We start from the raw sequence: 26,124 nt of genomic DNA, 5'->3' as shown, positions 1-26,124 counted from the left end.
TTTTACCGAATTTTATAACTATCGGAGAAATAGCTGAACTTGAATGTATCTTCAGAGCCAACGATAAATGTATTAAATGTCTCTTCAATTAGTTTACCACAAAAGTACCATTTTATAATTTTAAGTTTCTCTTTCATACTGAATATTTCGATTTACGAGGAATTTACTTTATTTTCAACCGATATCAATTTACAAAGCATCTCACACTTGTAGAGCGACTAATTCGATTATCAAAACAACACAGCCCATGTGCATTGAAAGAGAACAGTTCTCTATTCAATATCCTATCATGCAGATGTTTTGATGAGCTCTTTCACACTAAGCTTCTTCAGTTAATGTGATGTATGACCTGATGTATGTTGATTAATTTATATAAGAGAAAGAGAGAATCATTATTATTAGGTGTAGTAAAAAGAAATACATTAAACTTCCAATAGAAGGCTTTAGTTATCTGTACTGTAATGTATGTTAATGTCCAATCGGGTTCCACTAGATGGCGTTAGAAGATGACTTAATAAAATACTGTGGCACCAATTCATTCAAATTGATCCAAAAAATGGCGAATCAAAAGACTTTACCATGAAACTCAAGAATAAAATTGACTGAACTGAACTGGCACTTTGTCAAAATTACAATTATTCGGCCTGATTTGATTGTATATAGAACGAATTTATCCAATTGTAGTATGCAACAATCCCAACAATCAGGTAAACAAAGGATGTAAAAAAAGCCGCCATATTTAGTCTCAGCCAATTAAAAACGAGACCACTCTTGTCGCCACTGTGGTTTATTAAATCTCTGTAAGATTTCGTACTGTGATTAGTGGACTCAGTTTAGTTTGAGTGCGCCTCCAAGATGGGCACAAGCAAAGAGAAAATATTTTACTGTTTTTTTTTCTTTGAACGCGAAAATGCAAATCATCTTCAATAATTCAAGAACAAAAATTTGAGTAGACGAAAATGATAATACTCTAGTGGCGAAAAATGAAGTGGTAATTACTATAAATATGATACCTATATGAAATACCTACGGTATTTCATTTGTGAGGTAAAGCTTTGAATTCGGGGATTTTTCAAAAGAGTGGTTCCTGAAATAATGTTTCAAACAGTAATACACTTTATTCAAATATTTATCGACATCAAAAATTTGATTTCCATTTTTATGTTTGATATAGGTCCCGTTCCAATATTGTTGGTTCTGTTTTGAGATCATTCCAAAATTCCATTTCACCAGCATCTGGAAAGAGATAAATAATTAAAACCTGAAATGCTTTTTCAAATGATCTACCTATTATAGTTTGTTCATAATTTGTGAATGCGTAGCAAATCTATTGTATACTGGTATAGGCAACATAGTAGGAAAACTGGAATTGTTGTTTTATGCTTTATACTTGGATATTGTTGAATATTTGTGTTGAATATGGGTGTTCGTCTAATGAATAGATAACACAAAATTCTCAATGAGTTTTGAACAATGATATATAAGGACTATATAGGGTGAGTCAATAGTTCTCTATCGGTTGATAACTCTTGTGAGTTTTGGGCAATGAAAATGATTTAAATTTGAAAAATAACTCATGACTGGAAAGTCATAGACTTATTTTTTGTGGGAATTGTGACTTCTATTAACAGCCCAGTATATGAGTATACAACCATTGTTCAATCAATTGTTCTCCTTTATTTTATCTATATTTCTTAGAAAACAAGATGTATAAATATCAGGTAATCGAGACTATCCGGAGTGAAACTACCAGATTTATTACCTGTAGTATGAAGATTATTGAATTTGAAAAAAAAATCAATCGAAAAAGTAATCTCCGAAATATTTTGAAATAGCTTTTCCTTGAACACATCTCAAAATGATAACAAAAAAAAACGATATGAAAATAGGTAACCTCGAACTCCAAGTAGGAAGATCAAATAGTCTAGAAGATTAGCCTTTATAAAACATTTCAGCTGAGTATTTTCCCCAAAAAGAATTTTTCTTCAAATGTACAGAGGGACCAATGGAAAATCTTGTGACTGCCAATTTAGTCGATCATATCCTCGAGCGGTATGTCAATTTTCTCAATTATCTTGATGACATAGTTTTTTCAATTCAATTATGACTATTTCTGAAAAATTCAGTTTGGATTTAGTTGCGGTGTAGAAAACTCTTTGGAAATGATGGGTAAACTGTATAAAATGGCCAAGTTGATGAATGAAATTGTTTATTTTTCGCTTTTTGAGAGTGAGTAAAGCTTCATTCAATGCTTTTATCAATATTTCATTGCATACAAGTGTGATCAAACAATCAACAATTAAAAGGAGTTCATCAACTCAAAGGAGTGTTGGCAGTTTGAACACTGTCTAAAGGACCAGGCACCTGAATGTACGAAAAATAGTAACCGGTTGATTTCAAATGTAACTTAGGTTTTAGTAGACATTTATGCCCTCAAAAAAAAGCTGATTAGAAGACTCCGGTCAACGCTAGTACCCTTGTTATAGGATGTTCAAATTGAATCGGGAAACATATTGGAATAGTTTTGAAAAGTTTATTTCTCATTGATTGCTGAAGATTTTTAAATATTTCAGGGGTATTCATCGTTTTTACTAACGATTTTACACAATTAGGCGGAATCTGCTTAGCTGTTTTGCTCATACAATATTTTCCGCCTAGTCTTGTAATTCATAAGTAAATTATGATATAATTGAAGCTTTTATCGCTATCTCTACCTTGTACACTCTATAACTTGGAAATCTGCGTTGACTAGAGTCTTCTGATTATCTTTTCTAATCAAGGTCATAAAGGCCTACGAAAAACAATATTAACATTTGAAATTTGCTGGTAACCATTTTTTTATATTCAGTTGCCTTGTTTTTTAAATATGTGCGAAAACTTCATACAGTGAATACTCTTCACTATCACTGCTGAGCCAACGTATTCTTTACACGGAAACGAAGGTAAAACAAAAAGTGTTTGGAATATTCATGAATGACTGCTTTTGTAGATTTAATTTGATGATTAATTCTATGATTTTAATGGAAAACAATAATTATTTATGTTTGTATAATACATTTCAAACCAAATAATTATGTTCTGCTCTACTGTGGAAATTATAAAGTTTTCCTTATAATTGTTAAAATTCGTTCCACGGATTTACCTACTCACATATATTTCATCATATAGTCTCTAATTCGTGAATTATGATACGGGAATTCGTAAGATCTGATGAAATTTAAAAAATAAAGCTAGTCTGGCGAGGCAATTGATGGGATACAAATTATACACTGGAACAAATCCAGATGTATAAAATTTCAATTCTTGAGGGATAAAAATTATTTTGTAAGGGTACACAATTGTGCACTTTTTTGAAGCTTTGATTCACGATAATCGTTTGTGTAAAAATATTATTTTTGTTTCATAACCCTATTGTAAAGAATATTCTAACGTAATAATATCACCAATGGTTAAAAAAATTCAGATATAATTCAATTCAGTGGAAGATCATTTATTGAAATCAAATTCTACTTTTTCTTGTAAGCATAATAGTGAATTTTTGCTTGCCCAAGAGTTGGTTTCGTGTCCTGCGCATCTCTGCAAAACCGAAACCGCTTGGGATATGAACCAACCGTCTTAAGGTAAAGTTACCATGCTCCACTAATAGGTTGGTTGGTGTATGTGGCAGGGATCACTGTGTGCCAAACTGATGATTACATCGGTGATCCCAGGATGAAATACCACGACCTTTGAAATTGGCTGGGAATGCCTAGCCAAAGCAGAAATTATGTTTTGAAATTTTCAAATAATTTGAGAAGTTTCAAAAATCATTTATATACTCACCCAATGATAGCTGTAATAATTATGAACTAAAATGAGACGGAATGGCCCACATTAACTCAAAAGCAAATTTCACAAAATTCATATACGTTTCTTCTTGTTTTCAAAATGTACATAAATATTGTCGTCTAATTTTACTAAAAAGGTGTACAACTTTGTTTCCGCCGTTTTGCAATAGATGGCTCTAGCGGTAAGTGGTAGTCGAAATAAATATATCGTAGATGTCATAAAATAAACTTAGGTATTTGTTAACATAACGCCATCGAACTATTGGTCGAAATGTGTCTGCATCATAAAGTTATTCTCGATTGAACATGTCAGCTTACCAGCCAAATTCTCGTCATTTGCGGGAGGTTTTAATTTTTTACTTTAAAATGAAGAAATCTGCGGTTTCCTCCGACTATCACTTGTTTCGATCAATGGCACACGGCCTGGCTGACAAGCACTTCCGATCTTATGAAGAAGTAAAAAGTTTGATCGATTCGTCGTTCGCTTCAAGAGATGACCAGTTTTGTCAACGTGGGAATCGTACGCTGTCCGAAAGATGGGAGAAAATAGTGGCCAGCTATGGACAATACTTTGAATCATAAATAAATAGCCAGTTTCTCACAATAAAGCCTCGAATTTCGGAAAAAAAAACGGCGGAAGCAAAGTTGTACGCCTATGTATATGGAAAAAGTTGACAAAAGTTATATATTTTTCCCCTACAAGTGTTTAAAAGAACTGTACAATTCTTGTCTATTTTTAAAACTGACGACTGTTAAAAATAAAACAATTTGATACCATTGCACAAAGATTGTTAAAATATAAACAAAAATGTATATATTTTTCACGCCAGATTGGTTCTGTACCTATTCCAGAACCAATTCGTAAACATAAGGTTGATAATTGTTGTTAAATTATAATGATTTTTTCTAGAATCTAGATTATGATGTCATAATTGATTCAAAAATCAATTAAAAATTTAAAAATTCCATTGGAACCCACCTGAAACGCATCTGCCACAACCATAGATATGAGATCTTCTCTCCTCAATGACGAGATTCCCTATGTCACCTATTCACGCCATATAAAGTCTGTTCTCTCCTCTGTATCTCCTTCATATAAGCCGTCAGTTCGTCTTCCAAGACGTCTCTTTCCACGTCTCTCAAACTCGAGTTGCTGATGTGACATGGACTATCAGCTTCCGCGTTCTTCGAATTGCGGAAGGCGATCTCCTCCAGGAAAGCAGGGGTGTAGTGAGCGGAATACCTCCTCTGAACCTTGTGATTCTCCTTGTTTTTATTTAGAAACAAACCGCAACATTCCGAAACGTTCGACTGCTCTTTTGACATCATCTCCATTGATCTGACGCAAGTCTTCATTTCGTAAGTGGAGGGGGATTTGGCCTCAGGCGATTCGAGGGTGTCGACGGATAACTGCCTTGATCTTTTTTCTTTGAATGTGATAGGCTTTGACCTGAAAAAGAGGTATGTTTAAATTGGGGAATCCTGAAAATTTGAATCCAATGTAATATAAAAGATGGCTTCAAAAAATATGTTCCGCTATTATCAAAGCATTATTTGTTTCATTGTTAATATAGAGACTCTTGGCAAATGATAGCCAGTAGAGATGAGCGATACCGTGATTTCTAGATCACGTTGTGAAACGTGAACGTTACTTTATGATATCAGTGAATTTAAAGCGCGACATGATCACTGTTTAGGTTGCTTGTTATTAATATTTGTATGAATCACCCAAACCTTAGTTCGTTTATCTTTGCAACTCGAATTGGCCACTATTATCATTCGTAGCAAAGCAAAATTAAGGAAAAATCATTATGCAAATATCCTTTTTTCTTACATTTTCAACTCTTTTCCTTGCTTCAGCTTCAGTTAGGAACGTAACAGAAGGATATCGATTTTTCAGATGTTTCCTCAAATTTGAAGAGGTGGTTTCGAAAGATAATTTCAACTGGCATAAATCAGAAGTAGCATAATTTACATCAACTTATGTGAAGAAAACCCAAAGATTGCTGGTCTTTCGCCTGTTATTATTCTTTCGCCTATTATTATTATGTCTCTGACGTGTTTTCGTTTATTTCTTATAATACCAAAGCAATAAATGGTTTATTGCTTTGGTCGGCAACTTCAATATAGAAAGAATTTCTTTGGGGTTGTTTATCAAAGATGAGCATAAAATTAGAAGTTTATTGCCACCACCAATTATGCAGTAATTCAGTAGTTATTATTTGTTTGTAGCAAGTATTTATTGTTTAACTAGTCCTACAATAATACTTCCTAAAGCAGGCGAAGTTGCCTACGGATGCTGAGATTATCATAAAAATATGCAATTATGTTAGTCGGAAAAAGTTCCGAAGCAATAAAAACGTCAGGCTGCCTTCATTATTTACGATTGCAACGGACGATGATATGCCCTGAAAAGATCTGTGAAATGTTCAAACCACAGAATACTAAATATATAGTTCAAACTGTGATCCCGTCACGCTCTGTATTCGTTTTTCGGAAACGTGACTACCTGTGACATTCTGATATCAGTGATTAAATCACAGTTCGTGAAATATCGCTCATCTCTAATAGCCAGTAGCACATAAAAAACTTTTTTATCACAAAAATAGAGCATATTAGTTCTTATGCGAACCCGCAGTTTAGTTGCAGTGACTGAAAAATTCCAACACGTTCTATTCACCAGGCTATAGGGATTGGTTCCAGCAGCAGGCAACTAAATATTTTAATCACCGAGACTAAAAAGTTGCCAATTTGCTTTTATCTCAATCTCGTTCTTGGATGATAGGAGATCTGTTTAGAAAATGCATTCAGCAGTTTGATGACATTTTCGGTTATCACAAAAAAAAAGTTTTTTTTTTATTGACACATCCAAGAGACATCCCTGTCCCGAACATAAATCATGTTTTTGCCACCTAATGGCATATCCAAACTGCAGCCCTTAGATAAGGGTATTCTTAAAGTGCTCAAAAACAAATAAAGGAAAAAATTAATTCAGCAGACCTTGAGAAACAGTCGAAATTAATGTTCTTTTAGATTTAATAATTGCTGCTTGGAATGACATTGACCCACTAGTTTCAAAGAAATGTTTTCGGAAGGGTGGATTTTCAGATGAGACAGATACCACTGAAAGCATAGCAACAGGACCTGAAGAAATTCTCCAAAATGTTCCCGATTACGTAACAGTGAATGATGCCATTGTAAGTAGCAGCACTTGCACTACTGAAGACATGATAGCCGACCATACCACTGGCCTTGTGGGTAGTGAGAGAGAGGAGATTGCCTCTGCAGAAAAAGACCGATCATTCCCAACACCTACAATTTCTGCTGGCTGGCAAAACGTTGGCGAGCTCAGAATAGTTATTAGTTTTACTAGGCAGCAAAGAAGTAGATTGACTGCCGCGGCTGATAGTTCATAGCCTAGCGTAGGGAGGCTAGGAATTCAGCTAAGGCTTTGCTGAGGAGTTGAACATATAATTTTTTCTCCGATTGTTTATAATAATCTATGTAGGATATTATATTTGCACATTATTACAATTTCTCAATCTTTTTATTTTTCCTGAAAAAATTAATATTTGCTATCAATCGAAGCAAATAGTTATTTCCTAACAAATGCGAAAAGTGGTACTTTTCCGCATGAAACTGGCGTTGAGTGCGGAAATGATATATTCTCGCACGATTTTGTTCTACAAGATGTGGAAGAATGAACGGAATAACCACAGAATTAGAGAAAGATACTTCCCGCAAGTTTGAGGAACAATATCATTTTACAAGCTCTTGAAATAAATTGAAACAAAAAGATTTGATTATTCATTCCTATACACATCAATGACATACGTAATTCTGCTTATCGTTACCATAGTTATGTTACCCTTGAAGTTAATTGGGCGTTCGGTGCTTAGAAACATGACATGATTTAATTGACTCTTTAATATTTACGAGCGAGAAAATCCCCTGAATTTTTTTTTCCCGCACACATATCCGTTCGGAGAAGAAAAAGTAGGGGTTTCTCCCGCACTGTGTGGAAAAGTGACTCTTTCTGACTTAAAACGCTTGTGAAGAAAGAGTTGAAAGCGCACGCTTGTAGAAAAGAGTTATTTCCACCCTGGAAAATGCAGAGGATATGTTATGTGTTTTTAACAGAATTGAAAATTTCCTCCGTACACACGCTACCAAGAATCTCAAACAATGTACCCTTGACAGGTTTCTCTCTGCTTAGTGAGTGAGCAGTGTACATATATTACTATTCATGTTAGTAATTATCACCTTCCTTTACGTCATTTTGTTTTAAATTTAATTTCTAGTTTCTAAATAATTATTCTTTTGATCACGCATACTTCTAACCAATATCTTACACTCAGTAGGTGCTGAGAGGTTTAAAATGGAGAAATGTTGAACACAAAGCTGTAAAATTTAAAATCTCAGCTGATAACTTCAAATAAAAACGGGACTGTATTTTAAAAACTAACATAAAACTTGAATTCTTTCGTTTGTTGATCTTTTGAAATAGATTTCCCATACAAATTAAAAATTGAATTCCATACACTAAATTATATATTTTTTCAGGGCAATAAGGACATTCCGCTAAAACATGTAAAAATATCGATTTCGAAGGAAAACTTCTATATACTGCCACGGAAATTTTGAGTTTGCTTGAAGTGAACAAACCCAAAAAATTTGAACAAAATCAAACTGCTCATTTACAAATTAATGATATCAGAAATTAAGTCGAATTTTTAATAATACACAACAAGCTATCTTTATGAAAAACTTGGATGATCTGTGGTCATCATAAGGCTGTGGCCAACCACATTTGTTGTACCCTGTATAACTGCAAATATAAAAAAGTTACATTTATATGCTCTCCCTTTCCTTGAGAAAAATTATGGCCAAAATGATATTTTGTCCAAAGTATCACGCAATTGAGAGAGTCATTCTATATTTTCGCAGCATGTAATTTTGCCGGTGAATTGAGTATTTGTATTTCATGAATAATCACTTGGATACGAGAAAAATTTTGGCCAAAATGATATTTTGTCCAAAGTATCACGCAATTGAGAGAGTCGTTCTATATTTTCACAGCATGTAATTTTGCCGGTGAATTGAGTATTTGTATTTCATGAATAATCACTTGGATACGAGAAAAATTTTGGCCAAAATGATATTTTGTCCAAAGTATCACGCAATTGAGAGAGTCGTTCTATATTTTCACAGCATGTAATTTTGCCGGTGAATTGAGTATTTGTATTTCATGAATAATCACTTGGATACGAGAAAAATTTTGGCCAAAATGATATTTTGTCCAAAGTATCACGCAATTGAGAGAGTCGTTCTATATTTTCACAGCATGTAATTTTGCCGGTGAATTGAGTATTTGTATTTCATGAATAATCACTTGGATACGAGAAAAATTTTGGCCAAAATGATATTTTGTCCAAAGTATCACGCAATTGAGAGAGTCATTCTATATTTTTGCAGCATGTAATTTTGTCGGTGAATTGAGTATTTGTATCTCATGAATAATTACTTGGATACGAGTTTCAATATGCTCGCAAAAGCTTCCAAATTCACGTCAGTATTTCCCAATTTTATCTGGGCATTGTTTTACCCTGTAGCCATTACCGATTTTTTGTCTCAGGCAGAAGCTTTGAATCTCTTCTAAAATATCTTTATGTGGTTTGATGCAATTTCTCCTTGAAAATTAGTTCCTGGTTACAATTTTGCCTCTTGGCTCCTTATTAACTAGAAACAGATTCAGTTATTGGAAGCCTACATGAGCAACATCTCTACTGCCTTGGCTGAAACTATCTGGAAGCCGTAGGTATGTCCTGATACATCAAAATTTCTCCATTAACACATTAATAATGGTATCTTCATTTCGAAAGATTCAATTTTAAAGTTAAATTTTGATACTTTTATCGCTCACCTAATGCCAAAGCTTTGATCTGAACTAGACTTTGATAAGCCCCGCCTTGACAGAGATGTGCTGGTTTGTGACGTTGGCTCATCTTTGATTTCGACAGATGGACCTTTACCCCCACTACTGCTGGCGCTACCACTGGCTTGTTCGCCCCTTATTGGAACAGAACGAGAAAGGACGATGTAGGACCGTTGCGGTCGCCTCGACTTGAAACACGACAGATGACAGCATCTGGAGAAAGTTTCCTGCAAAAAAAATACTACGAGTACTTCAGATGGTTTTGAAGACAATTTCTGCAAATCATAAGCTTTCTACTCGAAGGTGGAGGCAATAAAAAAAAGTTAGAAAATATGTAGTGGCGGTGCTAGAGTTTAGCGATATCGGCAACCTTCAACGCCATAGCAAAAATTTGAACAATGTTTGTTATATATACAGGGTGGCCATTTGAAAACGAAACAGACGAGATTACAGACGAAATAAAGTTTTTCGATAGAAATGCTCGGACAGGTCGATTTCTGTTTCGAGGGGGACAACTTAAGATGTAGGTTACGGACGCATAGCGCTTCAACCCTTGCTACTACAACCCTCACCCCCAAATTTTGAATAGGGAAGATGGGGTGAGTGATACCTCATTTAAAAGGTATTTTTATACTGATTTCAGCACAGTAATTGTTTTTTCATTTTATGCATTAGTTCTCGAAATATTCTCAACTAAGTATTTGAAAATGAAGTAGTGTTTCCATGGCACTTGTAGTGTTTTGTGAAAAATCGACATTTTGAACTTCAAAACAACCATGACTGTGGCTTCCTTCCTAACTAACTAACGCATGAATATTTCGAGAACTAATGCATAAAATGAAAAAACAATTACTGTGCTGAAATCAGTATAAAAATACCTTTAAATTGAGGTATCACTCACCCCATCTTCCCTATTCAAAAATTGGGGGTGGGGATTGTAGCAGCAAGGGTTGAAGCGCTATGCGTCCGTAACCTACATCTTAAGTTGTCCCCCTCGAAACAAAAATCGACCTGTCCGAGCATTTCTATTGAAAAACTTTATTTCGATGGTTATCTCGTCTGTTTCGTTTTCAAATGGCCACCCTGTACTTATTTCCTTATGGAGTTTTGTACAAAACTCTCTTTCATTAAAAACTCGTACTATTTATGAATTATAAGAACTATTTTGAGTGGAATTGGTTCTATTGAACATGGAAGTCGCTATTGGCATATTACAAAAGAGGGGTTCATACCATGTGACATTCTTGTGATCTGCCCGAACTTACCTACTCCTCTCCCCTCAGCGTCTCTGAGATTCCTTCACTTTCCAGTAAGGGTGAAGCAATCTCAAAAGTTTCCTGTTTTTTCTTTTTCTACTAGATGCAAGAATCAAATAGGTACGTTTGAAAAGTACCAATGAGAAAACATGGAGCAATGAGAATGAAATAAGTCGTCGAAATGTCGGTTGAACAATGCTGCTCATTCTGAACTTGATGAACAGAGATCGCTTTTCTAGCGATTCACCAGATGTGAAAGAAACAGAGCTCTTCCAAAGCATTGTGCTTTGTTGGGCTCCGAAGCGTTTTAAAAAGCATTGCTCAGTGCTTAGTAATCGAAGCACTTCAATAAGAGGGATTAGTGTTTAGTAATATCAAAAGTGCTCTAGAGTACTTCTGCAGATTACTAAGCACTAAGCCCTTTCTAATTATTGTCGTAATACGAATAAACATTCGACAGGATTTTTCTTATTGAATAAGATATATACATTATTATTAAAATATCTTCAAATTGAACATTTCATTGAAAATTTCATAGGTAACCTAAGAAGATATTACAATTACCATTTTCAAATTTTATTCAACAGTATAGACACATATCACCAAAAATCTTGGACCCCCTCATGAATTGTAAAACGAATATTCATCGTGGATGGTTTTTTGGAAATTTTATCTTCATTTATTCCACAAGTGCTAAACATACCGAAATGTACCTATACAAGAACAATTTCTTCTTGTTTTACATATCAATTTTTCAAAAGTGGTTCATATCGATTTAGCGTGTTTAGGTGATCATTGAGTTTTTCTTTGCAATTATGCCTAGCAATAGATTGTCTGCGTTAAATGGAGCAAGTTTAATGGATTTGCATGATGAGGGTCTGTCGAATCATCAAATCGTGGATAGACTAAGGATTACCCGCATTTCAGTTATCCGAATAATGCATTTGTACTAAAAAACCAATTCAAGAGAAGATAGGTATCTAGCATGGTATGCACGTCGGAATCGAACCATAATAGTGTCAGCTGTCCTAACTCATTTAAGAAGAACGTTTGGTCCTTTAATTCCCAGTATACCATACACAATTCGGCGGAGACATGATAGAGACAATTTGTGATCCAAGCGACCATGAAGAGTAACCAGGTTACTTCCCCAGACGCATACCTGCTCTTCTACAGTGGGCACAGGAACACAGAGACTGAGAGACTGGCTGATGGGTCAGTGGTATTGAGATATATTTAACAAACTTTTATCAACTACCGACGAAGAATTATACAGCCATCGAGGAAATGAGAGAGGTTGTTAATGATTTCAATGAAGAAGATTAGGAAAATTCTGTGGCACATGTTGAAAAACCCGAAGATGAATATTTTGCGATCAAATCTATTCCTCCAGTTACTAACTCAAATTCGTCAGCTCATAATTCTATGCAACGATCATGTTATTATAGTTGATAAGGACCTTGCTAATATGTATATTACTGGTGGAAAATAAAGAATAATCGAATTGAAACACAGTGGAATATCATGGTAGGATTAATGATTTGACAACAAAAGCTGTTCAAGTCTGAAAGAATTCACATCAGAGTCCAATACAATCGCATAAATATTATTTTCAACTCTAGGGTCTAAAAAACGTGCACCCATGCTTGCAGCATAAAATCAAACGAGTATCTGGACAAACGTTTTCATAGAGTAGTTCAAGTGAGACTGAAAGTACTATACGACCACTTGTCGCTGAAATATCTGTGACAAAGAGAATTTTGAGAACAACCGAGACGAAAACATTGAGGAAAATAACAGGATTCTCACTGAACAAGGGAATACAGCCTTGTCAAATTGTCAAACAGACGATATTCTAAGAGGGTGAGAAGGAAATGAAACAAGCACATTGATAGAATGAGTCCAGATAGGGTGGATAAGATTGCAAGAGGCAACATATCCCACAGAAGAAGACCTCTTAGGGCGTTACCAAAACGATGGCCAGACAGCTTACAATCTATATCCCATCAATAACAACATATTATACAACAACAAATGAAGTAACTGGAACCGAACAGGCAATGTGCCTAGGAAAGGAGGAAGAAGAAAGGAGAAGAATCTGTAGTCTTATCACGAACACAAAATTTCGAATGGATTATTTATGGGACCCCTTGTCGGATTATGCTACTAAACGAAATAAATAGCGGGATGCGACATCCGAACCTATCATAAAAATTTCAAGTTAATTTCAAAAGTCATTGACATATCCAACCTTATCGTGTTATACAGGCTGTTTCCAAATTAGATATGAACTTTGGAGGAGGTGTTATAATGACTCATTTGCTTTCTTTTGGCCATTTTTAGTGATGTAGTGACCACTTTTTACTTCGGACCCGGCGGATTCATAGGAGTTACCGCGTTGCAGTAGTGTCACCTCTCCACGATTGTATGAGAGGGTGTGTCCTAGGCAGTGATCGCTGGATTGTCTAACTGATGATTTCGGGACAAAACACCATAATTCCCTTAGGAGAGGGGGACACAAACTTGGCCCGAAAAAGACTCACCAAATATCTCGGAAACTGTTGATTTTCGGTTATCAATAAATATGGCTCAATCGACAGCAACTGAGTCATACTAATACCTTGTTCAAGGTAACGTCTAATTTGGAAACACCCTGTATAAGTCATAGCCGGCTCAAAAATCGAAAAATTCAAACATCATGGCGAAATGATTTGGTGCGATGTTCGAGAAAGGAGCGCTGAAAAAGAAACTCTCATCTGTAATAATGAAACACAATAGCAATATTCAGATGTATTAGAAATTCAGTCGGAGTTATAAAAGCACCCTTCTTTAATTCATCATTCACTAAAGGAGAACAATAGAATTTATATTTCCTTATGTAACTTCGATTATGAGACAATTTTAATAACTGCTTTTTTCGCTACATGTTTCTTCACTTATTTAGATAGACTTCTTGGAGTTCGGCATTACAAATATAAAGTTTCGTAATTGCTGTTTATATTTCAATTTCCATTTATGTATTGAATTCAAATATTGGAAGGAATTTTAGCTATGGAATTCGGAAATTGGATGGAGATATATTCAGTATTGTGAAATAGAATGAAAACATTGGGGACTTTGGATCATCTCAGCTTCTCGAGCGCTCGTCTTCGAAACGATCATTTTTCATTTCGTTAGAGAATGTCTGTATTTCTCGAATTTTGAACCGGGAACGATAAGGTTCGACTCATCAATAATAAATCCGACTTCAAAGTCGATTCTGTCCAACTGACCGCTAGCAAACTACGAATAGATAACTATCGAACGGGAGGGCCTAGAAACTTCAATTTTTCAGGGTAGAAATGCAATTGTTGGGCAAAACCTAGGGGTTCCGTGAATATAGCAGTTCGAAATTGACAATTTAAAGCTTTGGGCGGAATATATATACCTAGATAAGTATTTTGTTATGTTTAGCTCTCAAAACAATTATTAGTTTCCTTGATTCAACAAGCATCAGGATAGTATTTACATATAGTCAACGCACTCCTCTAATGATACTACTTTCCTCATTTGCAGCATTGCCTCATATCTGCCATCACAACCGCGATAGTACCAATCCGCCTGATTTTTTTCATTACCTGGTTTAGCTATGGAGGTTCAGGCATGCATTGGTGTCACAGGAGCTATGCGCACAGCCACAGCAGCGCTGAGGTCATACTTGACTTGCCTCCCCGACATGGGAAGCTCCTACCTGGAAACTGGGTTGGACATATGAGGACATTCAATCAACTAGATTCAAACCTCTTGGCAAAACCATCGGATGTCATGCCAACCATTTTCGATTTTGAAAGGCCTTTTGAAACGATCATAAATGACCGTCTTAGTGCAATAAGTTTCGTAAATCGTTTGGACAAAAAGTCATCCATATAGTTCACCGATGGATCAAAATCAGAGAGAGGTACTGACATTGGGAAATATGGACCTAAACTGAGGATCTCTAAAGCCCTGGGAAGTGAGCCATCTATTTTACAGACCGACATATTGGCTGTTTACGTATGCGCCCAGAAGTGTCTTAAAATGAACCTCAAGGGGGTGCATGTCAACATCACCACGGACAGCCAGACCACGCTGAGGTCCCTGGAATCGTACTGCGAGGGGTCTCTGTTGACTTGGGAGTGCCGTTACACCATAAAGCAACTGGCCAGAGGCAATGAAGTGACTCTTCTATGGGTACCAGGGCACTGTGGTGTTGAAGGAAACTTGCAAGAAGTGCATCAAGGTTAACACCTGCTGGACCTGAATCTTTCTGTGGGCCAGGAAAAGACCAATATAAAGCTGCGGTCCAGCAATGGGAGTTGAATAACAGGATAACCCACTGGACTAACACTCCTGAACTTACTCAGGCCAAGAAATTCGTGACGATTTCACCTACCTACGCCAGAAAGCTCTAGAAGCTGTCACGAGCCGAGCTTCAGGCGATGGTGGGACTGCTGACGGGACACTGTCGGTACAAACATCATTCGTACCGTATGGGAAAATCAGCAGATGAGATTTGCAGGCTCTGTGAATCAGAAGCAGAAACATCCGAACACATGGTATGTTAGTGTCCAGAGCTGGCTGGCCTGGCATCATTCATATGGGAAAGCCGGTCCTGGATACCCGAGAGGTAACAGATAAGGCCCCTAAGGAGGATGTCAGTTTTATTAACGTCATTGACGACCTCCTTGGTGTTTCCATGAGTGAGTAGGATAGAGAACAAAAGATCTACATGGTCGCAGTTTCCCGGAAGGCTTACCGAGCCACAACAACCCCGGTTCCAATAATAATAATAGCTATAGAGGTTAAGGTCTTTTCTATTTTATTCATTTTTGTTGAACTGGTCATATGTTAATGGAGATACACTGCAAATCAAGGCCTTTTTTTAATTTTTCGTTCAAGTTTCTTCAACCGGTATAGTCATGAGTTGATGAAACAATGTTTATTATACTTGAGCAAGCGGCACATCATCATTTGAATTAAAATTACCGCAAACCATGCGGTAAAACCTTCCAGAAGTTTATCGGCTTTATCGAGTGATCTAAGTTCATGTGTTAGAAGATAAAAAGTGTAATTCGATGAACCTACAACTTCGACGATGAATAAGTCCAAGAGACATGTTTCATCTTTAAATATTTGGAGGCACTTTCCTGCACTTTTATACCGCGCCAGATGTTTCAGAAAATGATCGAGAAGTTCATTCGTCATATAACACTTTGCAGATTTTTCTACCAATGTTCTTGTTGGTAAGTTATCATGTAACTTTGACTTCGATATGTGGGAAGCGTAATTCCAAGTGCATTGACACATCGCGCGATGGTGTCACTTTTAGCGTGTTCAGAAATGCACTCTTGTGGCCCCCTTCTTGACTAAAAGTGACTGCCGATGATGAATAGTTAGGCGACAAACTTTCTCATCCATATTATAAATCCTCTCTGGGTGACTTTTCAGATCTTAGGTTATTATAAACTCCATGCAGTCTTTAGAACAGATCATCGACGATAAAGTTAATGAGCTTTTGTGTCATGTTCACGAACTGAGCCTTTCTTCTCGATATTTCAGGATGTCTTTTCAGGAACGCCTTCAACCAATATTTGCCAGCAACTCTAGCATGTTGATTAAAATTATATTTGATGTTATCAATCTCGTAAAATTTAAACTCTTATCACCACAGGCGATCCTATCTCAGTAAACTTCGTAATTCTACTAACAAGATCAGTTTTCTGGTCGAAATTACGGATTTTTTCAAACTATTGGTCCGAAAATAATTTCTATTAGTTCTTCTGGGGATTTATTGCTTTCTTCGTGCTCAGTATTTCACTTTGTACTGCTTGGATTGCTGACACTAGATTTTCAGACCATAATGCTGCTTTCGGGGCTGTCGTTGTTGTAGTAGGTAACTAAATAACTTCTAATCAATCCGCAATAATTTCCAGAATTGAAAAAGTATACAATGATTCCGAAAAATAAATAAAAGAAGAGGAAAAAGATCATTTCACACCAACCAAAAGGAGTATAATAAGGATTGAAGTAGAAGTTTGTTGGCCTCTTTATACGCCTACAACGTTTGTGAAAAAACAGAAAAATAACATTATTTAAGTATTTGATGATATAGGGTGTTTTTTTTTCGAGGTATATAACTTTATGTTGGCATTACTGTTCGAGATGGCGACCCATTTGACAGCTGTCAAGTGATTTATTTCCAGTTTGGTTTGGCAATTCATCATGAATAGACTCACGCCTGACCAATGCTTGCAAATAGTGCAATTTCATTTCGAAAATAATGGTTCTGTGCGGAATACGTATCGCGCACTACGTCCATTAGCGATGAAGCGCACTTCTGGTTGAATGGCTACGTCAACCAACTGCCGCATTTCGAGTGAAGCTTATCCTCAAGTGTATGTCGAAACACCGTTACATCCAGAAAAAAAAACTGACTGTTTGGTGCGCTTTATGGGCTGGTGGAATCATTGGTCCGTACTTCTTCAAAAACGATGATGGCCAGAACGTTACAGTCAATGGTGATCGGTACAGAGCCATGATTACTAACTTTTTAATTCCTGAATTGAACAACCATGATGTCCAGGAGCTGTGGTTCCATCAAGACGGCGCAACATGTCACACAGCTCGTGCCACAATCGATTTATTGAAAGACACGTTTGGTGGCCGCCTAATTTCACGTTTTGGACCTGTGAATTGGCCTTCAAGATTTTGTGATGTAACACCGCTAGACTACTTTCTGTGGGGCTATGTAAAGTCATTGGTCTATGCGGATAACCCACAAACCCTTAACCATTTGGAAGCCAACATTCGCCGTGTTATTTCCGATATACGGCCACAAATGTTGGAAAACGTCAGCGAAAATTGGACGTCCAGATTGGACAAAATCCGAGCTAGCCGTGGCGGTCATATACCAGAAATCATATTCAAAATGTAATGCCACAAGATTATGTTGCGGATAAATAAAATTCATGTCAATCGAATGATCCATCGTTGTTTTATTGCAATTTAAAGTTCTATAGCTCTAAAAAAACACCCTTTGTAATAATAAAATTTAGACATCAAAGATCGTAGAAGCAATAACTTATGTGAAAATAAACCATAGGGTTGAATTTAAAAATGATTTATCACAGAAAAAACAAAATGGCAGTTAAAATAATTATTTTTATGATAAACTCACCTTCTAGAGAAGGTTTGAATATTTTCAAATTTAGAAGTAGTTATTCCATAATGTCGGTTATTCATCTCAATATCAAGAAACAGTTCCAAATGTCTTTAAACTCTTCAAAAAATGTGTTTCGCCTCTGTTATTCTAAACTACCAATATCGGAATTCTTTCTAGAAAATTAACGTTGAAATGAGTCGCGTGGCAGCTGGGCAACATCAGAGATAATAAATGTTGAGTTAATGTGATTTTCCTTAATCATTGATTACATGATAATTTGAACAGAGATGGTGTTAATTAACGGCAATATCGCAACTTCAGCCTCGAAATATCCAAATGCAAAAACTTTCAAAAAAAATATTCAACGAACTGTTGATTTTCATTATAGGTAAGTGAGTTCAATTTCAGCATTTTAATTAAATCGAGTCTCAAAGAGTCAAAGGGATCGTAGGCCTTTTTTTTTGTTCGTTTATTCCAAGCAAACACAGCGGGCTATAATTTTTCCCAAATATCTGTGATTTTTGAATAATGAAGCACGAAAGGTTTTAAATTTTTTGTTCAACTCATTAATTAATGAATCGGAATCAAAAAAAATATTGCACTGTACACGATAAGTCTCGAAGATAATGTTTTATATAACGAGTCATATTCAGGGTCTGAATACCTCGGTGGAATTTCTTGTTCGCTGAATCTGGTCGATGATTCCGGAATAATAAGCATATTTATTCATGTTATTTTGATTTTTGGGGATGTCCTTATTCTTTTTCCTTGTTTCTTTAAATTATGTAGAACAATTTCTAGAGACGTTGCCAGTTGTACGCTATGTAAAGTGTTGGTATCAGCATGATTATGTAATTAATAAGACGTTACTTATCAAACAGGTTTTTACAAAGATTAAGTGATGGTTTCACTTAAAAACTGAACGAAGTAACAAGTTATTTGACAATTTTGACACCAGCCTACTACTTAAACAAAAAAATAAAAAATAAATTCAAATTTGCGTAGCTAGACTCGATATATTTATAGAGTTGAATTCCTAATTTTTTTCTTCACCTCATATGGAGAACTGATATGGCGTCTATAAGAGAAAAAAATTACTATCGCATCCCTGAAACAATGGGAAACATAAAGAATCTGACGACACCATTAGAATTTCTATGTTGGATAATGGCTAGAAACCGATTTTGTGAAAGAAAATCACGATTTTTAGTCACGGGAGAAATTTGAGATATATCAGATCTATTCACACCATCACACTCATTTCTAAATAACTTTTTTGTAATTTAAGCTATCCTGTATTTCTAACAGTTTTCGATATCCCTTTAGTGCCCTTCTAGAAAGTTCTAAACCTGTATATTGAACTCATGTAAAAATTAATTCACCAGATGGACTTTTAGCAGAGATTCATTATTCAATAAACGTTGGCACAAGAAAAAAATAAATATAATTGTGTAATGGCAAGAATCGTACATGACAACATGATTTTCAAGTATTCACCATTATGTGCTTATTTGGAAAGTGGGGATATGGAAACTTTTACTTACGCAGTGATAGTGGATATTTCTGTGAAACATTTCTATTAATTCCATGCCTAAGTCCTTGTACCACTGCAAGGGAAAATTTTAACAACAGCAAAATAAAAACTAGAAATACTGTCGATAGATGTATACGAGTATGGAAGCGTGGATTTCCTCGTTTACAACAATGGATCACTTTGAAAAAAATGGACACAATATGAAAGTTACCTTTTGTGGCTCCTGCAGTTCTCCACAATATGCCCATCAGAATAATTTTACATGCAATTGTGAATTTTTATCTTCTATTCTTTTTCCAATTGTTATTAAGAAAGCGTCAAATGTAATTGAGAGAAGCGAAGTACGTGTAATTCAGAATTGAAAGTGGTTATTCACAAAAGGGAATTTGAAATTCAGAAAAAGCGCTCAATATTCAGAAACGGAAATATAAATTCCAGAATAGAAAAACAGTAATGTATGGATAATCCGAACCCTGGATAATTCGAAGTACCCTATAATGCGAATGGCCTAATTGGTAAAATGATATGCATAATCTGAACAGTCTGGACTCTGCAATCTGAACGGAAGAATGAAATGTAGAAGATTTAATTCCTTTGAGAGTATCAGAAGAAGGATTAGATCAAGGTTTTGATTCAGTGGATTTAGTGGACAAAGTAATTCGTACTATGATCCCATAGATGAAACAGAAAATCAAAAATGGACATGAGCTGATTATAAAGAAAATTGAGACACAGAGTTTTAAGATGAGGAGATAATTGCTGATGTCACTGAGGAAAATTAAAGCTCTGACAACAAAGATGAACCTGTTCAGAAAGTGTACACTAAAGAGGCTATCATATCAGTCAATGCATGTCTTTGATGCGCAGAAATTCATATTTTTATATAAAGTACAGTATTTTCATGAAAATGAGTTATCTCTCTCAAGAAATGATTCTGTAATCCGAACGACGTTCGTGTTATAGATATCATTCAATATGATTCCTATAATTCGAATGATTTGATAAACCGAACTGGATTATCCATACTAGGGCTGGGAATCATGAATGAATGATTTGAATATTCGAATAATCATTGAATAATTATTCGAATAATTGCATTTTGCTTTATTCGAATAATCATGAATATTCACTGAATAGTTGAATAATCAATGACTACTTTTCTATTCATGAATAATCAGTGAATAGTCGAGTATTCACTGAATAGTTGAATAATCAATGACTACTTTTCTATTCATGAATAATCAGTGAATAGTCAAGTATTCACTGAATCGTTGAATAATCAATGACTACTTTTCTTTTCATGAATAATCAGTGAATAGTTTTCTATTCAGTGAGTAGTTCGATATTTATGAAGTAACGAATGAAAGTTTGAATGATCACTTGACTCACTATTCAGGAATGATTAAAACAAGGTTTTTGATTCACTACGGACAAATCGTTTTATTAATATTAAAATTACTGGAAATTACATAATATTGAAATTGATAGATACAATTGAATTAAAATTATTCATTTAATAGTAGTACAAAAAGGTATTCAGCCAAAGAAAAATTAATAAAATTTGGATTTCATCAATGAAAAAACATAAAAATGGAATATAAGATTCTAACATATGAATTTAGTGATAAAGAGTTCTAATAATAATAATATAAGATTCTACATTCGAAAATGTAACCTTGCCTTCCTGTTCCGTATGTATTGCTATTTCTAGACATATTGCTCTATTTCAGTGGTCAAATATTGTTTTCTCTAATTCTGTGGTTATTCCGTTCATTCTTCCACATCTTGTAGAACAAAATCGTGCGAGAATATATCAGAAACGCACAGTTTTCATGGTTATATTTCATTATTCTATGTTGGCACTCCGAACTTTCCGCTACGGCTTTATCTGTCAATTCATCAAATTGCCTTAAAGAAATCAGTTCTGCCAACCAACATTTTTCAATGCAAAAATAACTAAATTATATTTATGGAAATATTTCATTAATTTCAATGAAAATGCAATGAATTCGAGAAAATAATGTATAATACTCGTACAGAAGGCTCATTCTACCACTCGTTCATTCCAAAACTCGCCACTTCGTGGCTCGTTTTTGAATTTTGAACTCGTGGAAGAATATCAATGCCTTCTGCACTTGTATTATAAATAACTATTCTGTATTCTGAATTGCGAACCGCCGAATCTTCATTTTCTTTTGAATCTATGGTCTTAAAATGTACACACATCGACTGATGTAACATCCTTTCCTAACAAAACTGAATCAGAAAACAAAGTTTTTTTGAAAATTCCGAATAATTGATCACGAAGTGTATTCTTGAAAAATTTAATGTTCTCAGAATCCGCTTCATCATTCTTTTTGTACCTCTATACCTGTAAAGGGTCTATGTAGATTGTGAAGGTTTTACTGCGTCTATTTAAGGATCTATTGTATTTTGTACGTTCTCATGTGATGAAAAAAACTCTGTATTTACCAAACGACAATTTGATTATAAAAATAGGACAATTTTTTCGGTAAAACCAGAATACTCCCGACTTTTCCAGGAATAACGAACGTTTTTACATTTATGCATTAGATTATAGTAAACTTTGTTCAATATTACCTGTTCGTTAAATAGATCTGTTAAATATTTATGCATATTTTTTGCTAGATCTCAAATACTCTTATTCATGAAAATAAGCCAATTCCTTAAACGAGATCGTACTAATTTGAATGACAATTTATTTGTTTGGATTCCGAACACTGACAGGAGAACCAAAAATGGCGATGTGTGACGTCACACTAATAGAGCGTATATGGCGAGAGGCAAAACACCAAAACGATTATACCACGTCGCAAAGGGTATATTCACTCCTCAAAACGCTCGGATTTTATTTGTTCATTAAAACATGAGTTTAATCACTGAATATTGACTGAATATTCATTGAATAATCACTGGAATTCATTGAATAATCACTGAATAATCATTGAATAATCACTGAATAATCATTGAATAATCACTGAATAATCAACGAATAGTTGAATATTCATGACTACTCATGAATAATCAAGCATGAATATTTATTTGAATGAATTATTCGAATAATAGAATAAATTTATGAATGAATATTCGAATACAAAAAAGCGAAAAAGTCCCAGCCCTAATCCATACATTACTGTAATTTATTCTGAAAAGGAAAATTGATTTCAGAAAATGCAATTGGGTTTTGCTGATTTGGAATTGAGATATTTATGAAATTGTTATTCATATTGGTTACTTGTACTTCAGAATTAATACAAATGAATAGTCCCTGTTGCATATTGTTCTGGACACTGGTACCTCACATTCGGAATTGTTCTGAATTAAATATGTATTACATTATCTGAAATTGAATTGATAACATCTGAAATAATTTTTTTTAATAAAATATAATTTGCTGTTTCTGAAATTCAATTCGCTATTCTGAATTACAACTTTGTTTTTCTGAATTACAAGTTTGTATTTATGAATTCAACTTCCTAATATGAATTTTAATTTCGTTTTACTGAAATGCAATCAACTATTCTGAATCCAATTTCCACTTCCGAATCATTTCCTATTCTGAAATACATGTACCTTTTTCTGAAATTGAACTTTGATTTTCTGAACTAACATTGGAACAGGTGTAGTAAGTAGTAGATGATAACAAAATGAACTTTCTACAACACCATATATGTCACAAGGGCTCAAAACTTTATTGTTGTTATTCTATGAACGTTGAAGGCGATATGTGTTTATCTTTGATATTCTAGCGGATTGAATTGACATAATCCGTTATCATTCAATTTTGTGTACAAACAATTCATAACAAGAAAGGAGATTACTCACCTTGAAAGCTTCCCTGAACTTGACAGACATTATGTTGTATAATATAGGATTTATTGTAGCAGACAAATAGTATAAGATGCCACTGACGTAGGTGACAACTTCGTAGATCTTGAGATGAAGATTGTAAGTTTCCTCGTTGGACAGATCTCCGGAATATATCGTAAACAGTCTTTGAAAATGGAACGGAGCCCAGCAGATGAAGAATGCAACAACAACGGCCACTGTAAAAAAGAATATTTTAAGTTATTTCACAACAAGAAAAGGGGGGAAACTAATAAGAAGATATTCATAACAAACTTATTTCTGATTATTTTGCACCTTTACCAACTACTAGGGTTGTTCAATAAGTTTTGCGGTTCGATAAGACATGGCTACTAGCCTACATTTTTTTTTTTTGTTATTTGGGGTATCGCGTTTTCGTGGGGATTATTAAAACACTGATGGACGACAGACGAGAACTTTATTGTGGAAACATCTTTGAACACTCTACTAACTCAACAGGTCATCACCTCGTAACTTACTCCTCTGACCTCCCATTTTTCCAGTTTTACACCTGGATTACAAACATAAAATCATATCGTACACCATGAATTTCTTCTTCCTTTTCTTATTCTCTAAGTTATATGCTTGCGCAATGGTATCATGATACCTGCATACTTATTAGGGTAGGGGAAGGATATGATCTATTGTATCTTTCTGAGAACCTTATGAATGAGAAAGGTTTATGCACATGTACCACGATTTTTCATTGTTACATTAATGCAGGTACATTTATATTAAGTATTGTGACGACAAACTTGGCTAAACACAGATATTATGGCTAATTGCTTTTTGTCGCCACAAATACTTGAAGATGATCCACGTCAAGGAAGTCTGAAAGCAGCAAAAACACCAGAAAATAGAAAAAATTACAGGATATCATATTGGAAAATCGTCGAGTGAATGATAGAGTTTCAGTGAAAGCCCTAATAGGCATCCCATTGGGCAGTGTGAGCAATATTTCGACTGGAGTATTGGGTTTCAGAAAGCTCTGTGCAAAATGAGTGCCTCATCCTCTAACGATGGACAAAAACATATTCGAATGTGACTTTCTCAGCAATATTGGAAGCGGAATCATAAAGTGGATTTTGTGCGTCAATTCATCACTATGGATGATATTTGGGTCTACCACCATGATCCTGAATCTAAACATGAGGCAAAATAGTGGTGTGAGCCTGGTTCATCGGCTCCAAAACGAGTTCGTGTCCAGAAATCGACCTAGAAGGTATAAGCATCAGTTTTTTGGTATGCTAAAGGAATTTTGTTTTCGAATTACTTGAAAACTGGCAAAACAATAAATTCTGCATGTTATTGTAACTTTTTACGCTACTTGAATGAAAGAATTCGTGAAAAAGACCCGGTTTGCAGAGGAAAAAAATTCTTTTTCATCAGGACAATGCACATGATGAGCTCATTACAGCTGTAGAAGCGTAGTTGGTAACCCTTCCAGATTCATAAATTGGAATTATGTTGGAACAAGTGAATTGATGTTGAGGGGAACTATTCTGAATAATAAATTGTGTTTTCCTTAACGAACCGTAAGATTGTTCCTTGAACCCTTAAAGGTACAATGTCATGATGAATATTCAAATTCGATCACGGATTTTCATTTCATTAGCATCATGTATTATTACAAGTTCGGTTGATTGAAGACCAATTAAAAAAAAAATTTCGATATCAGATTGGAGGAGTCATGTGAAGAATGTAAACTTCATTACTTGACGTTGAAGAGCAATACTAGCCCTTCCCACGTTTTGTATGAATTTATCCTGTCGATTAGTGGCTGTTATTTCTATACTGATTTTGATGGTTTTCAATTTTTTTATATACGCTTTGTTATATTCATCGTACTCCTAAAAACTGAATTCATGACTCTTCATTGGCGGAGCCATGAGTGAATGAAAAAATTTTGTGTTTTTCTTAGATATTCTTTTTGAATTTTCTTTGATTTATTAATATTTTATTACTAAATGGTTTTTGCGAGCGGACTGAACTAGTGGTTGAGCGATTCATTTCAGCTTTTCCTGAACAACATAGCGTAAGTCTAATTACTCAAATGTCACAATATAATATTAAATTATAATATATAAGAAATAAAACATATAGACGGTTTTTTCTGAAGATAATATTGCAGGACCAGTTATAATTGATGGACCTTTCATTTCGTTATTAGGTTTAATACTAATATATATACATATCGCTGTTGCATTTTCTCATCCCCGAATACAACAGTGGTAGAATAAAATTACGATCATGACGTCACTATGAAAAGATAAAAAATAAATATATGAGAATACTTCATTCACGTTTCCTTCGAAACACCTATTCAGAATACATTTAATCAAAATCGAATCATTTAAAACGCGAATACTTGTACCCCTCTCTCAAAGCCATGATGGAAAAGTAATTGAATACTTTTTTCATCTAAAGAATTAGAATCTCCTGCCATTCGATATCTACGCCATTGAGACGTATCGTTGCCAATATTATATACTCCTACAATTATA

At 34.9% G+C, this 26,124-nt stretch overlaps 1 protein-coding gene across 2 annotated transcripts in view; it reads right to left on the bottom strand.

Annotated features, from left to right (window-relative positions):
- Window positions 1–1,093: 1,093 nt before the first annotated feature.
- The window catches only part of LOC123686209 (pyrokinin-1 receptor-like), a 143,423-nt gene continuing 118,392 nt past the window's right edge, over window positions 1,094–26,124 (bottom strand). The window contains exons 2-5 of one of the 2 annotated variants that reach the window (XM_045626226.1): window positions 23,579–23,799; window positions 9,751–9,989; window positions 4,807–5,277; window positions 1,094–1,236 (exon numbers count right to left, since the gene is read on the bottom strand). In XM_045626226.1, the coding sequence (XP_045482182.1) occupies window positions 4,872–5,277; window positions 9,751–9,989; window positions 23,579–23,799 (866 nt within the window). In that variant the 3' untranslated portion in view covers window positions 1,094–1,236; window positions 4,807–4,871. Of the gene's footprint in view, window positions 1,237–3,538; window positions 3,749–4,806; window positions 5,278–9,750; window positions 9,990–23,578; window positions 23,800–26,124 lie in introns of those variants that run through there. The other variant, XM_045626232.1, reaches the window with a different exon arrangement.

The sequence above is a fragment of the Harmonia axyridis genome, chromosome 1 (assembly GCF_914767665.1).
Source record: "Harmonia axyridis chromosome 1, icHarAxyr1.1, whole genome shotgun sequence".
NCBI lineage: Eukaryota > Metazoa > Arthropoda > Insecta > Coleoptera > Coccinellidae > Harmonia > Harmonia axyridis.
Note: the sequence above shows the minus strand (reverse complement) of the source record. Positions and strands in the feature narration are given on the sequence as shown.